This window comes from Poromitra crassiceps (assembly GCF_964638095.1).
Source record: "Poromitra crassiceps genome assembly, chromosome: 3".
NCBI classification, from domain to species: Eukaryota; Metazoa; Chordata; class Actinopteri; order Beryciformes; family Melamphaidae; genus Poromitra; species Poromitra crassiceps.
The window spans coordinates 58,893,605-58,909,808 of record NC_139625.1 but is presented as its reverse complement, the minus strand read 5'-3'; the positions used below and the strand labels follow the sequence as shown (position 1 = coordinate 58,909,808).

Below are 16,204 nucleotides of genomic sequence, written 5' to 3'. Positions count from 1 at the left end.
AAGGAGAGATCACATAGAACAGCCTAAATATGGATGACTTGGTTAAAGAGATAGCTCAGCGATAATAGTAGTATTGGGGAATGTTACTGTTTTCCCCCACTTTCCCACAGTCTCAGACTTTGAAAACCCCTGCATAAATCAATTGTTGATACTTACCGTAAATTCCGGACTATAAGCCGCGGCTTTTTTCCCGTTTTTTGGCCTTTTTTGCCCCCTGCGGCTTATATAACGGTGCGGCTTATCTATGGATTTTTCCAGCAAACGGCCACTCGGGAACCTTCAAAATCTATGGATGTTGGTATGAGGCAGAACGAGAGCAAGACAGACATTATGAGAGCGAGACCCTGATTGGATGATGTTGCAAAAAATGTGCCTCGCGACCTGATTGGAGCACTGTGCCACTACTCTCTCTCAGCCACTACGGTAAAACACCCTCCCTCCTCCCTCGCTCCGGGGGGAAAAAGGCAGCGATTGAGCCTGAAAGACAGTCTGAATGAAATTGAATGTAACATTCCCAATTCTATGTATTACATTCTAAAAAACTAACAGCAACATTTTGGAAGGCTAAGCCACACAACTAGCTCGTTGTAATCTAACATCATGCTTCAAAAGATGGAGAACTGGCTGTGTTACGACGATGGCGGCGATTGAGCCTGAAAGCCATGTCTGAGACAGTAGCGAGACAGGAACAACAACAGCAGCAGCAGCAAAGGATCATGCACAAACCCGAGACGAAAGGGACTGTCCGTCAGGGCGCGGACGACTGTGTCAGCAACTCCCTCCCGACTACCAGGAGAAAATTACAAACTTCGGCGAATTCACACAAAGAAAGATCAAGGAATATTCCATCGGACCGGAGCAGATCATAAATATGGATGAAGTGCCTTTGACGTTCGACCTGCCTCTCACTAGGACTGTTAACAAGAAAGGTGAATCGTCCATCACGTTGAGAACCACAGGTCACGAGAGAACGAATTTCACTTGTGTTCTTGGCTGCACAGCATCTGGAGTAAAGCTCCCGCCGATGGTGATTTTTAAGCATCTCACAATGTGTGATTTTGTCTGGGGATTAGTGACCTGACTTTTGTTTTGTTGAAATGTTAATAAATGGGAGCTTCCCCAAACAGCCATCTCTTTCCCGACAATCCCCTCTGTGCACGAAGCCTTACATATGGTAATTAAACATCAAAACACCCGCGGCTTATAGACCGGTGCGGCTTATATATGTAAAAAACAGTCAACTCTGCAGGTGCGGCTTATACACCGGTGCGCCTTATAGTCCGGAATTTACGGTACTTACAAACTGGATCCTATATTGTTTCACATAGAATGATGGACATCAAGTAATGATTGTTTTCTGAACTCAACCTTTTGGAATATAGCTCTTAATTTCAGTCTTTGCCCCTCCTGCTCTATGTTGTGTGTTGTTCCTCAAGCGTTCGTTTCACACTACACAACCTGCCGATCCTCATGCACACACTCATGATAAGTCACAATGTAATGTAGTTTCACACTACACAACCTGCCGATCCTCATGCACACACTCATGATAAGTCACAATGTAATGTAGTTTCACACTACACAACCTGCCGATCCTCATGCACACACTCATGATAAGTCACAATGTAATGTTGTTTCACACTACACAACCTGCCGATCCTCATGCACACACTCATGATAAGTCACAATGTAATGTCATTTCACACTACACAACCTGCCGATCCTCATGCACACACTCATGATAAGTCACAATGTAATGTAGTTTCACACTACACAACCTGCCGATCCTCATGCACACACTCATGATAAGTCACAATGTAATGTTGTTTCACACTACACAACCTGCCGATCCTCATGCACACACTCATGATAAGTCACAATGTAATGTCATTTCACACTACACAACCTGCCGATCCTCATGCACACACTCATGATAAGTCACAATGTAATGTCATTTCACACTACACAACCTGCCGATCCTCATGCACACACTCATGATAAGTCACAATGTAATGTCATTTCACACTACACAACCTGCCGATCCTCATGCACACACTCATGATAAGTCACAATGTAATGTCATTTCACACTACACAACCTGCCGATCCTCATGCACACACTCATGATAAGTCACAATGTAATGTCATTTCACACTACACAACCTGCCGATCCTCATGCACACACTCATGATAAGTCACAATGTAATGTCATTTCACACTACACAACCTGCCGATCCTCATGCACACACTCATGATAAGTCACAATGTAATGTCATTTCACACTACACAACCTGCCGATCCTCATGCACACACTCATGATAAGTCACAATGTAATGTCATTTCACACTACAAAACCTGCCGATCCTCATGCACACACTCATGATAAGTCACAATGTAATGTCATTTCACACTACACAACCTGCCGATCCTCATGCACACACTCATGATAAGTCACAATGTAATGTCATTTCACACTACACAACCTGCCGATCCTCATGCACACACTCATGATAAGTCACAATGTAATGTCATTTCACACTACACAACCTGCCGATCCTCATGCACACACTCATGATAAGTCACAATGTAATGTAGTTTCACACTACACAACCTGCCGATCCTCATGCACACTCATGATAAGTCACAATGTAATGTCGTTTCACACTACACAACCTGCCGATCCTCATGCACACTCATGATAAGTCACAATGTAATGTAGTTTCACACTACACAACCTGCCGATCCTCATGCACACACTCATGATAAGTCACAATGTAATGTCGTTTCACACTACACAATCTGTTGATCCTCATGCACACACTCATGATAAGTCACAATGTAATGTAGTTTCACACTACACAACCTGCCGATCCTCATGCACACACTCATGATAAGTCACAATATAATGTTGTTTCACACTACACAACCTGCCGATCCTCATGCACACACTCATGATAAGTCACAATGTAATGACGTTTCACACTACACAACCTGCCGATCCTCATGCACACACTCATGATAAGTCACAATGTAATGCTGTTTCACACTACACAACCTGTTGATCCTCATGCACACTCATGATAAGTCACAATGTAATGTCGTTTCACACTACACAACCTGTTGATCCTCATGCACACTCATGATAAGTCACAATGTAATGTTGTTTCACACTACACAATCTGTTGATCCTCATGCACACACTCATGATAAGTCACAATGTAATGTCGTTTCACACTACACAACCTGCCGATCCTCATGCACACACTCATGATAAGTCACAATGTAATGTCGTTTCACACTACACAACCTGCCGATCCTCATGCACACACTCATGATAAGTCATAATGTAATGTTGTTTCACACTACACATCCTGCCGATCCTCATGCACACACTCATGATAAGTCACAATGTAATGTTGTTTCACACTACACAACCTGCCGATCCTCATGCACACACTCATGATAAGTCACAATGTAATGACGTTTCACACTACACAACCTGCCGATCCTCATGCACACACTCATGATAAGTCACAATGTAATGCTGTTTCACACTACACAACCTGCCGATCCTCATGCACACACTCATGATAAGTCACAATGTAATGACGTTTCACACTATACAACCTGCCGATCCTCATGCACACACTCATGATAAGTCACAATGTAATGACGTTTCACACTACACATCCTGCCGATCCTCATGCACACTCATGATAAGTCACAATGTAATGTAGTTTTACACTACACAACCTGCCGATCCTCATGCACACACTCATGATAAGTCACAATGTAATGACGTTTCACACTACACAACCTGCCGATCCTCATGCACACACTCATGATAAGTCACAATGTAATGTTGTTTCACACTACACAACCTGCCGATCCTCATGCACACTCATGATAAGTCACAATGTAATGACGTTTCACACTACACATCCTGCCGATCCTCATGCACACTCATGATAAGTCACAATGTAATGTTGTTTCACACTACACAATCTGTTGATCCTCATGCACACACTCATGATAAGTCACAATGTAATGACGTTTCACACTACACAACCTGCCGATCCTCATGCACACACTCATGATAAGTCACAATGTAATGCTGTTTCACACTACACAACCTGTTGATCCTCATGCACACTCATGATAAGTCACAATGTAATGTCGTTTCACACTACACAACCTGTTGATCCTCATGCACACTCATGATAAGTCACAATGTAATGTTGTTTCACACTACACAATCTGTTGATCCTCATGCACACACTCATGATAAGTCACAATGTAATGTCGTTTCACACTACACAACCTGCCGATCCTCATGCACACTCATGATAAGTCACAATGTAATGTTGTTTCACACTACACAATCTGTTGATCCTCATGCACACACTCATGATAAGTCACAATGTAATGTCGTTTCACACTACACAACCTGCCGATCCTCATGCACACACTCATGATAAGTCACAATGTAATGTTGTTTCACACTACACAATCTGTTGATCCTCATGCACACACTCATGATAAGTCACAATATAATGTCGTTTCACACTACACAACCTGCCGATCCTCATGCACACGCTCATGATAAGTCACAATGTAATGTCGTTTCACACTACACAACCTGCCGATCCTCATGCACACACTCATGATAAGTCACAATGTAATGACGTTTCACACTACACAACCTGCCGATCCTCATGCACACACTCATGATAAGTCACAATATAATGTTGTTTCACACTACACAACCTGCCGATCCTCATGCACACACTCATGATAAGTCACAATGTAATGTCGTTTCACACTACACAACCTCCCGATCCTCATGCACACTCATGATAAGTCACAATGTAATGTTGTTTCACACTACACAACCTGCCGATCCTCATGCACACTCATGATAAGTCACAATGTAATGTTGTTTCACACTACACAACCTGCCGATCCTCATGCACACTCATGATAAGTCACAATGTAATGTAGTTTCACACTACACAACCTGCCGATCCTCATGCACACTCATGATAAGTCACAATGTAATGTCGTTTCACACTACACAACCTGCCGATCCTCATGCACACTCATGATAAGTCACAATGTAATGTCGTTTCACACTACACAACCTGCCGATCCTCATGCACACGCTCATGATAAGTCACAATGTAATGTCGTTTCACACTACACAACCTGTTGATCCTCATGCACACTCATGATAAGTCACAATGTAATGTCGTTTCACACTACACAATCTGTTGATCCTCATGCACACACTCATGATAAGTCACAATGTAATGTAGTTTCACACTACACAACCTGCCGATCCTCATGCACACACTCATGATAAGTCACAATGTAATGTCGTTTCACACTACACAACCTGCCGATCCTCATGCACACACTCATGATAAGTCACAATGTAATGACGTTTCACACTACACAACCTGTTGATCCTCATGCACACACTCATGATAAGTCACAATGTAATGTTGTTTCACACTACACAACCTGCCGATCCTCATGCACACACTCATGATAAGTCACAATGTAATGACGTTTCACACTACACAACCTGTTGATCCTCATGCACACACTCATGATAAGTCACAATGTAATGTCGTTTCACACTACACAACCTGCCGATCCTCATGCACACACTCATGATAAGTCACAATGTAATGTCGTTTCACACTACACAACCTGCCGATCCTCATGCACACACTCATGATAAGTCACAATGTAATGACGTTTCACACTACACAACCTGCCGATCCTCATGCACACACTCATGATAAGTCACAATGTAATGTCGTTTCACACTACACAACCTGCCGATCCTCATGCACACACTCATGATAAGTCACAATGTAATGACGTTTCACACTACACAACCTGCCGATCCTCATGCACACACTCATGATAAGTCACAATGTAATGTCGTTTCACACTACACAATCTGTTGATCCTCATGCACACTCATGATAAGTCACAATGTAATGTTGTTTCACACTACACAACCTGCCGATCCTCATGCACACACTCATGATAAGTCACAATGTAATGACGTTTCACACTACACAACCTGCCGATCCTCATGCACACACTCATGATAAGTCACAATGTAATGTCGTTTCACACTACACAACCTGCCGATCCTCATGCACACACTCATGATAAGTCACAATGTAATGTTGTTTCACACTACACAACCTGTTGATCCTCATGCACACACTCATGATAAGTCACAATGTAATGTCGTTTCACACTACACAACCTGCCGATCCTCATGCACACACTCATGATAAGTCACAATGTAATGACGTTTCACACTACACAACCTGCCGATCCTCATGCACACACTCATGATAAGTCACAATGTAATGTCGTTTCACACTACACAACCTGTTGATCCTCATGCACACACTCATGATAAGTCACAATGTAATGTCGTTTCACACTACACAACGTGCCGATCCTCATGCACACACTCATGATAAGTCACAATGTAATGACGTTTCACACTACACAACCTGCTGTTTTGTAATCAGGAGTCTTTGCTTCGTTTTGGTTTTCACACGAAATGACTGAGCTGCGACAGGGGATCACACATTACAAGACATTTCACCAGGAGAATCCACGACGAGTCCACAAATGCAGTCTCACAACAGCTTTATTCTTTCTAAACACGCGCTCGCACAACATGGGCCATTCTGCAGAATTGGTCAAAGTCAGAGTTATTAAGGTTACTGCTATCTCAAATATTACTTTGGGTTTCAATAGATAATAGAATGATCTTAGTAAACATCAAGATTTGCCTACTTAAATGCTTTTTAAATGAGTTTTTTGGTTGTGGGACAGCAGTTTGTACCAATTCTGGAGATTGACCCATATAGTACTTCATCTTTGCTCCTCAGACCTCTTGCCTGCCTGCAGCCTGCTGCAGATGACAGCAGACATCACCCCGACTGTGTCTGACTCACTGCGCTCTCATTGGCTGAAACCCGTTGATGGCCCTTCTGACACGACCACATATTTAGCCTGCTTGTCGGTTGTCTGTGACTCATCGGCGAGCTCTCCGGACGCGTCCGTGAACAGTTCACACATTTCGAACACCGATTTGCGTGCGCCGGGCCAACACCAATTTGCTTCTGATCTGGGGGGGGGGTCTCGCGAGGGGTATCATGAGGTAATCTGGACTTAGGTTCACTTCCCCATCCCTCCCTCCCTCTGCTGCTGCAGGAGTCACAGTGTGGTGCAGGAAATGGAGGAGAGCTATGAGGTGGACTTGGTCTACATCACAGAGAGGATCATCTCCGTCTCCTTCCCCGCCGCGGCCGAGGAGAGCAGCTACACCGCCCACCTGAAGGAGGTGGCGTCCATGCTGCGCTCCAAACACGGCGAGCACTATCTGGTGAGGAACGTCCCCACTGAGTCTTTGCTGAGTTTGGTTTCGTTAAAAAGGGAGATCCACCAATTGAAAACTGACACTCTTAAAGGGACACTGCCGATTTTCAACCAGCTTTGTATCATTACAAAATCAGTAGTATATCCGAAAACTGTAAACAGTTTAGCAGGCCTTCATTTAGTTTGACAGTTATTGAGAGATGTCATTTGTGCACAAATGACATCAGTGATCCATAACTTAACTCAAATCAACTCTCAACTGTCAAATTAAATGAATGCCTGCGAAACGGTTTAGTTTCTGGATATACTACTGATTTTGTAATGATACAAAGCTGGTTGAATATTTACGGAGTGTTCCTCCGCTTGATTACACATAATTACAAACAAATTCTGGTGTATTTTCTAATAGAGGAATAAAAAGATGTTATTCTAAAATGCATATTATAATGGTAAAAAAAGAAAGGAGCAGATCTCTTCAATTGTTGAACTCAAGTACACATGGGTTTTCATTTTTGGTCTATAGCTTGTTTTCAGGTGACGTCACATCAATGGGCGAGACATGTGATCACAAACAAGCTATATAGAATCAGCTGTTTCATTTTTTTCAACATACACAGAAATACACACCAGGAAAATCAGTGTTTCAAGTAACAATGTCACTAATATGTAACAATGTAACAATGTTACTGATACTCAAATGGATCAATTGTCCAGTGATGTTCTGATGTATGAATATGTTCTCTCTCTGATTTCAGATGCTCAACCTGAGTGAGCGGAGGGCCGACTTAGTCAAGTTAAATCATAAGGTACAAACCCCTTGGCGACTAAAGCTGTGACCACACTCATCCATTGCGTCTTTCCATCCCCGTTCATTTCAATTAATTTTCAATGACAGCTGTCCGTAACTGGTGGAAATAGCGTGATTCTCCCACGTGCTACGTCCTGCCGGTGAAGCTCCCCGCTGTCAGGTGAAAAGAAGCGCCTGGCAACTGCACATGTATCGGAGGTAGCATGTGTGTGTCTACGGCTCTCCCCAGATCGGCAGAGGGGGTGGGGCAGCGACCGGGGCAGCAGGGGGTATTGGCTAAGTACAATTGGGGAGGAAAATGGGGGGGAATCAGAAAAAAAAAGACAGCTGTCCATTGCCCAGGCAGCACTGATGATGCATCCGTCTCCAGCAGACTTCCATCCGTTTTGACCGACTTTCTGGACGGACAGATTCGTCACCTTCCGTTTACTGTGGCAAATAAGAGACTTTCTGATTTTTTTTTATCAGCGAACGTTGACGTTCTAAAACAGCCCAACAGACAGAAATCTATCAGTCAATATTTCTGTCCATTTTCCAATGGATCAGTGTGGCCGTGGCCTGAATTATTAAACAAAAGATAACACACACAGACACACACACACACACACACACACACACACACACACACACACACACACACACACACACACACACACACACACACACACACACACAAATGCACATACAGATAGCAGGGTGGCAATTTCCAAATGGGGAGCAATAAAAGCCATCATACACACCCACACCTCCCCCCCCCCTTATACGAGGGATCAGCCGAGCAGTATTTTGGTAAACAAACCGCGTCACTGGGTGGCAACAGCAATGGAACCCTATGGAGCCCAAGTGGCGCGAGGCTTGAGTGTCTGACTCTAGCCGGCCAACTCTGTTTACATTTTAAAAACTGCGACAGGTCACACAACTTTAACACGACATGCATATATTATACATCAAACTCTTGAGCTACTTCTGCTCTCACTCTGAATGTCAAAATATAAGCGATGTGATGTATAGTTTTTGAGATATTAACGTTTGTTTGGCACAACTCGTACTATCAACTGCCGCGGGGTTCCGCAATTCTGGGGGGCAAGTGACGTCACGCTGATTTGTCCTATTACATTTGATAGGGCAGTTAGCAGAGAGGAAAGATGGCCACAGGGCAGATTCGAAGGACTACTAAGCCTTTGTGGTACAGTACACACTCTACCAGGTGAGTGCCCACACCCACATCTTCTTATGAGTGCTCATATTGTCCTGGTCTGTGTAACCCTCTTCAGATTGTGGACTTTGGCTGGCCGGACCACCATGCACCGCCACTGGATAAGATCTGCAGCATGTGCAAGGCCATGGACACATGGCTCAACGGAGACCCGCGCAATGTGGTGGTGCTGCACAACAAGGTGAGGCAGCAGGGGACCCATACAGTTAGAAGAAGACAAAAATAAGACGGGGGAAACATCGCATCTGTTCTAAATTTGTTAATCACTTACTGTGTGTTCCTACGGAGATCTTCTTCCCCATGTCCACCGAGACCAGCTATTGTTGAAAGTTTAAAGGGATCGTTTTTCTTACATGTGAAAAATGTGCATGTTTTTTATCGTAACCTCATAAAATTGATTGAAATTCTCTCGTTCGGTCCCCTTTTTGTGGAAAGTGGTTTCTTGAGCTTTAGTCTAGTACAGCTTTAGTCTAGTACAGCGTTTCTCAACTGGTGGGTCGCGACCCAAAGGTGGGTCGCGGACATTGGCAAAAAAAAAAAAAAAAAAAAAAAAAAAAATCATATTTCATTTGAGTTAAATTCAGATTATTGAAACTGGATTAGCCTGACCAGTTTTACTTGTTTAACAATCTGAAGCATATGCTCTGCCTGTAATTCAAGAGAAGTCTGCCTTTTCATTTCATATTTGATTTTAGTTCAATTCAGATGATTGAAACTGGATTAGCATGGCCCCAGTTTAATTAAAATGTATGACCAGTTTAACTAAAAAGCATATAGCCTGCCTGTGATTTCTTTTTATTTCATATTAGTTAAATTCAGACTATTGAAACTGGATTAGCATGACCAGGTTAACTTGTTTTATTATTATTATCATTATTATTAACTTGTTTAAAAACATATAGGCATGTAATTCAAGATAAGTCTGCCTTTTATTTCATATTTCATACAGTTCAAATAAGACTTTCTGATCATGACCAGTTTGACTTGTTTAAATTTAAAAACATATAGGCCTGTAATTCAAGTCTGCCTTATTTCAATTGGTTTTTAGCCCTAGTTGCACTTCTGTTGCACTTTTTTGTTCATTTGAGGTTTATAACAGTGCATGAAGGCATTGTGTATTAAATGAATGCGCTATTTTTTGTGCAATAAATTTGAGTGGTTTAAAAAAAAATCTGAAATTTGGGTCGCGACTTCATGACAAGGAAAATAGTGGGTCCTGAGGCTACACCAGTTGAGAACCACTGGTCTAGTACATCATTCGGTCGGCAGGAGAAAGCGTCACATTATCTCTTCTGTCCGTTGGAGTTATTTCCTATTCAACAGGCCTGCAGGACAATAACCTGATCAACCAGTCATTTCAAATCTGTTGCTTTCCAGAATGTGGCCGTTTGAAAGAGGCAGAGTCATCAAACTTTATTTATGATATTGTGACACACGTCAGTTGGTGGACTCTTTCATCAGAGTCCTCGTGTTTCGAATCCAATTCATGTAACTTGCTGAGCAATCAATCACTTTTGAGGATGTTACTTTTCTGTTTCAACATGTTTATGTTCATGTTGAAACAGAAGAATAAACTTTTGAACTTGAATAAATGATCTATCGTGCATATTAGCCTTGTGATCTCTCTGTCTCTCCCTCTCTCTCTCCCTCTCTCTGTCTCTCTCTCTCCCTCTCTCTCTCTCTATCCTTCCCTCACAGGGGAATCGAGGTCGAACTGGGGTGGTGGTGGCTGCGTACATGCACTACAGCAACATATCCGCTAGGTATATAAAACATTCAAAACCACATGATCTAAAACCCAAATCCAGTTTATAACCAGCAAAACACATTGTGGGACCTCCTGAAGCTCAACACAATAGAATAAATTGTTGGCTGTGCTGAATTTAAAGGAAGAGATTGATCAAGAGAGGTGAAGAGTTGAGGCTGTCAATATTGAAAAAGCAGCATTATGGTATTTTGATCCTGCAGCTTCACCTAATCACGTCAAATCTCCTCCATCGCGGGGTTTTGTGAGGACAGACGCACCAATACATAACAGCTCCGCCCCGAGGTCTGTGACTTGAGCAGCCTTGAAAATTAAACACCGATGTGATTATTATGGCAAAACACTCTGTCCTGGCAGGCGTATTTCTCTGGCTCTGCGAGAAGGAGCTCCACAAATGTCATCATGCTTTAATGCAACCAGATGTTAATAGGTGGGACGTTGCCACGGAGGGCTTCAAACTGCTTTGTAAATGATGAAAGCCAGCGGATATTTATAAAACACTCTGAAACTGGGGGGAAATCTTCAGGTCGCAGGTTTCCAAAACATAGTAATATATATATATATATATATATATATATATATATATATACACTATAGGATGAAAATGTCGGGAATGCTAGATCGTAGCGCAACAAACAAGGAATAAAGACCAGAAGAAGGAGTGGTATTTGGAAGATGGAGAGGTGTGTGTGTGTGTGTGTGTGTGTGTGGGGGGGGGGGGGGGGGGGGGGTTGGGGGGGCTTATATTAGCCCATAGCTCTGTTTGTGATGCCAATGCGGAAGTAACTTAAACCTGCATTATTTTGAATGGCCAGCAGGAGGCGACTCCACTGGCTGCAAAAGAAGTCAGGTTGTATGGAAGTGAATGGCAAAACCACTGTACTTCTCAGTTGATTTATGGCCCAAGTAAGCACTGTCCTAATGGTCTCAATTGCCAGTTTAAATTCTTCTTCAATATAATACAGCATGATGTTCATTTAGTAAATGATGGTCCCATTTCGAGTAGACAATAAAGCAGACTATGTTATGGGGCGTGATTGACACATCCCCTGTCCAGTCAAGTCAAGTCAAGTTTATTTGTATAGCCCTAATTCACAAGCATGTCACAGAGGGCTGGAACCCCTAATAATAACATGGTTGAACAATCTTATGATAGAGAGAGACAGAGAAAGGGGGAGATAAATTGGAGAGGAGAGAGCAGGGAAAGGGAGGAGGTGGAGAGGGAGAGAGGTAGGAGGAGAGCAGGGGACAGGGAGATGAGGAGAGAGAGCCGAACAGACAGGATATACTGGGGCGATACGGTTACGAATAGTCACTGGGGACAGTGAAATTTAGCAATCAAGTTATGTATTATAGTTACCAGGCGATATGAGCCACTAAATAGACAACACATGATTAGTCTGAAATGTATCGCCCAGCCCTAGGTCATACAGCAGCTATTCAATCTGCCTGGCCATCCCGCAGCAGTAGCGGCCGAGGTAACAGCGGCACACTAGAAGCGGCAGCAGAGCAGCCAGGCCAAGCGAGCAACAGCTCAGAAAATCTGACTACTCTAGCCATTAACCGGAGCTAACTAGCACACAAGGAATCTAACTAATCTACAGCCTAGTCTGCCCTGTCCTACTCTACTCTAATCTAATCTTAGCCTGAACACTATAACAATCAAAAGGTCCAGCTCAGAGGTTTCCAAAGTGGGAGGTGGGCCTCCCCAGTGATCGTGCAGCTCAATGTTCATGGACCAAAAGCAGGCCATATGCTGTGGCTCTTCTCGTCCAAATAACCAAAATGCCAACCTAGTCGAGACTTCAAAACGTGAGTCCAAAGCCATGGGTGACCTCAGTCACGGAGCTACATCCATATACCGTAAATTCCGGACTATAAGGCGCACCGGTGTATAAGCCGCACCTTCAAAGTTGACTATTTTTTTCTTATATAAGCCGCACCGGACTATAAGCCGCGGGTGTTTATTTTTTATTTTTTTTATTGTGTTTTAATGTTTAATTACCATATGTAATGCTCCCATTTATTAACATTTCAACAAAACAACATAACACAACACCACCTGTGTTGTTATTTACAGTGCACACAGTGTCATACAGTGTCATACAGTGTCATACAGTGTCATACAGTGTGGTGAAAAGAGGGCAAGAGAGGAAATTAAAACAGAAGTGGCTTTATAGTTAGAAAGAGTGCTAAAAAAGAGATTTTTTTTTTTTTTTTTTTTTTGAAAAAATCCATAGATAAGCCGCACCGTTATATAAGCCGCAGGGGCCAAAAAAGGCCAAAAAACGGGAAAAAAGGTGCGGCTTATAGTCCGGAATTTACGGTACTGTATTTGGTGTGGGGTTAGAGGGCACGCTCTGAAGAAGAATGGTTCAATATGCATTTGTGTCTCATTTCAGTGCTGACCAGGCGCTGGACAGGTTTGCCATGAGGCGCTTCTACGAGGATAAAGCTCTCCCTGTGGGTCAACCGTCCCAGAGAAGGTCAGTCATTACATCACTTCCTTTTTGCTGACGTCCTTTTACTCATTGAGAAAATGACTGGTGGAATCTGTTTCAAGGGAGATTAGCTAAACAGTTAATCTGGAAAAAGAATTAAATCACAATAGGAACTTCTGCAATTTCCAAAATGCAGAGGCTAACATTAAATAATGCTCAAAAGAGAGACATGTTCAAATTGGTTTTAGAGCAGCAAGTCATCTTTGGTCCATGAATCAAGTACAATATTAGTGAGAAAATGTCATCATATGCAAACTCAGCGAATCATACTCCTTGACATCAAATTTTCTTTCAACAATATCACTTTTCTTTAAACAATTTTAAAGTTCTGAAAAACACAACTGATATGAATCGCAGTTAAAATTGCAATTGCAGGGCATCCGGCAAGTGTAGCGGTAGATTCCCTGTCTACCAACACAAGGGTCACAGGTTCGCACCCTCGTGTTACCTCCGGCTTGGTCGGGCGTCCATACAGGCTGTTGGCTGTTGTCTGTGGGTGGGAAGCCGGATTGGGGGTACAGTGTACAGTATGTGTCCTGGTCGCTGCACTAGCGCCTCCTCTGGTCAGTCGGGGCGCCTGGTCAGGGTGGAAGGAAACTGCTGGGAATAGCGTGATCCTCCCACGTGCTACGTCCTGCCGGTGAAGCTCCCGCTGTCTGGTGAAAAGAAGCAGCTGGCAACAGCGCATGTGCCGTAGGAAACATGGTGCTAGTCTCGGCTCTCCCCAGATCGGCACAGGGTGGAGCAGCGAACGCAGCATCAGGGGGAGAAATTGGCCAAGTACAATTGTGGAGAAAATGGGGGGGAATTTCATTATTTTGTCAAATAATCACTCTTTGATTTTTTTATTGTCAATATCTTTCGACCCTAATAGAGATGAAAATTGTTTGAATGTGAGTGGAACACAAACACTAAGAACTTCAATGCTACAGTGAATGAAAACTCCCTGAATAGACAATTCAAAGAATAAGAGTTCACATCAAATCTAAAGTTCATATGATCACATCCTGTTATATTCAAGTGTCAGGACATGATTATGTGAGAATGGAAGAGTATATTGCAATAGGGACGATGATTGAGACTTGATGGAAGAAGAAGAACTTGTTGACCCTGTGCCAATGAATAACGGGACAAAATTGAGTTATTTAAAATGTGACTATTCCCATCCTCTCAACTCTCCAATCTGTCCCGTTTTGTTTTTGTAACACAGAGGACATTCTTTCGTGTTTTTTCTTCTTCTCCAATTTAGGTTTAATTGAGATAATTGAGAGAAAATGTCACGGAACAGAGAGAGGCATCTATCTTTTCCTTCTGAGGGATTCCTCTGCCGTCTCCAGGGAGGCTAGCCTGCAGGGGCTTGGTGGCAGCTCATTCCTGCCTCCTTAGCGTCTCGCAGAACGGTCAGAGGCACATTTCCCTCTAATATATGATCTCTTCTGGGTAATGAAATCAGCAACAAGAAGACAAAAACTCAAACCGCTTGTAGCACTCTGTCTACTTTGTGTTTTGGCGGCGTCCCAGCTCCGTGAGCAGAGACCTACATACATATAGCACAGCAAATTCCAAACCAGAGTGGGTTAAACCAATCAAGAGTGGTTCATAGCTATTTTAGCAATCTCTCTTTTTGACTGCAGCTCACTCAAGGGGGCGGTAGTGAGTGTTTTATCTGCCAACACATCACAGACCACCCTTCAGTTCTAAATCTGCTCCAACTGTATATATTATAAACCTCTGCAGCCTCATCTACATTATTATACTGTTAAAGTCAACTGCTTAAATGTGACACGGACTGGTGTTTTGGGTAACAAATAGGCCAAGGTCATTTTTCATTTTTTTTACAGATTCTGAAAGTCAATCAATCAATCAATCAATCAATTTGATAATTATATAGTGCCAAATCATAACACGAGTTATCTCAAGGCGCAGATTGTAAGCTTTCAAATCATGTGTCATACATTAAAATCTGAAAATAGTTGAAGAAGATATGCTTATTGGAATGTTCGTAATCCTACAGTAAAAGCATTAAAGCAACAGAGATAATTGCCTTGAAAGTTGGTGAACAAGCAATTGGTTTTAGCTGAACAAGCTTAGTTTGCTAACAAATTAGAAGGAGAATTTAGTGACCATAAACTCTTGTTTGTTATATTGTATTCTTCAACATCTAAAATTGCGTAATATGAAAAAAGACAACCTTTCATCTTTATTTGTGCAAGAGGCTAGCAGTCTTGATCCTTGACTCCTCACCTCCTCTCTTCTTGACCTGTGAGAAGAGGCTAGCAGTCTTGACTCCTCGCCTCCTCTCTTCTTTTCTTTTTTTTTCCAATATTTTATTTTACGTTTTCAGAACATAAAAAGCAAGAACAGGAAAAAAAATAAGAAAAATACATATATACTGTACATACATTCAACATTACAATGTTACAAAGTGGTGCTACCAGTCATGTAAAATCCTTGTGTGCTTACAAAAAAAGAAAAAGAAATACTGTGCAAGGGATC

At 42.5% G+C, this 16,204-nt stretch overlaps 1 protein-coding gene across 1 annotated transcript in view; it reads left to right on the top strand.

Moving 5' to 3' along the window:
* tns1a (tensin 1a) overlaps window positions 1-16,204 on the top strand; it is a gene marked incomplete at both ends in the record, with an annotated part of 239,012 nt that overhangs the window by 154,121 nt on the left and 68,687 nt on the right. The window contains 5 exons of the mRNA XM_083634038.1: window positions 7,254-7,425; window positions 8,174-8,224; window positions 9,501-9,623; window positions 11,141-11,205; window positions 13,610-13,693. Of these exons, the coding sequence (XP_083490164.1) occupies window positions 7,254-7,425; window positions 8,174-8,224; window positions 9,501-9,623; window positions 11,141-11,205; window positions 13,610-13,693 (495 nt within the window). The remainder of the gene's footprint in view (window positions 1-7,253; window positions 7,426-8,173; window positions 8,225-9,500; window positions 9,624-11,140; window positions 11,206-13,609; window positions 13,694-16,204) is intronic.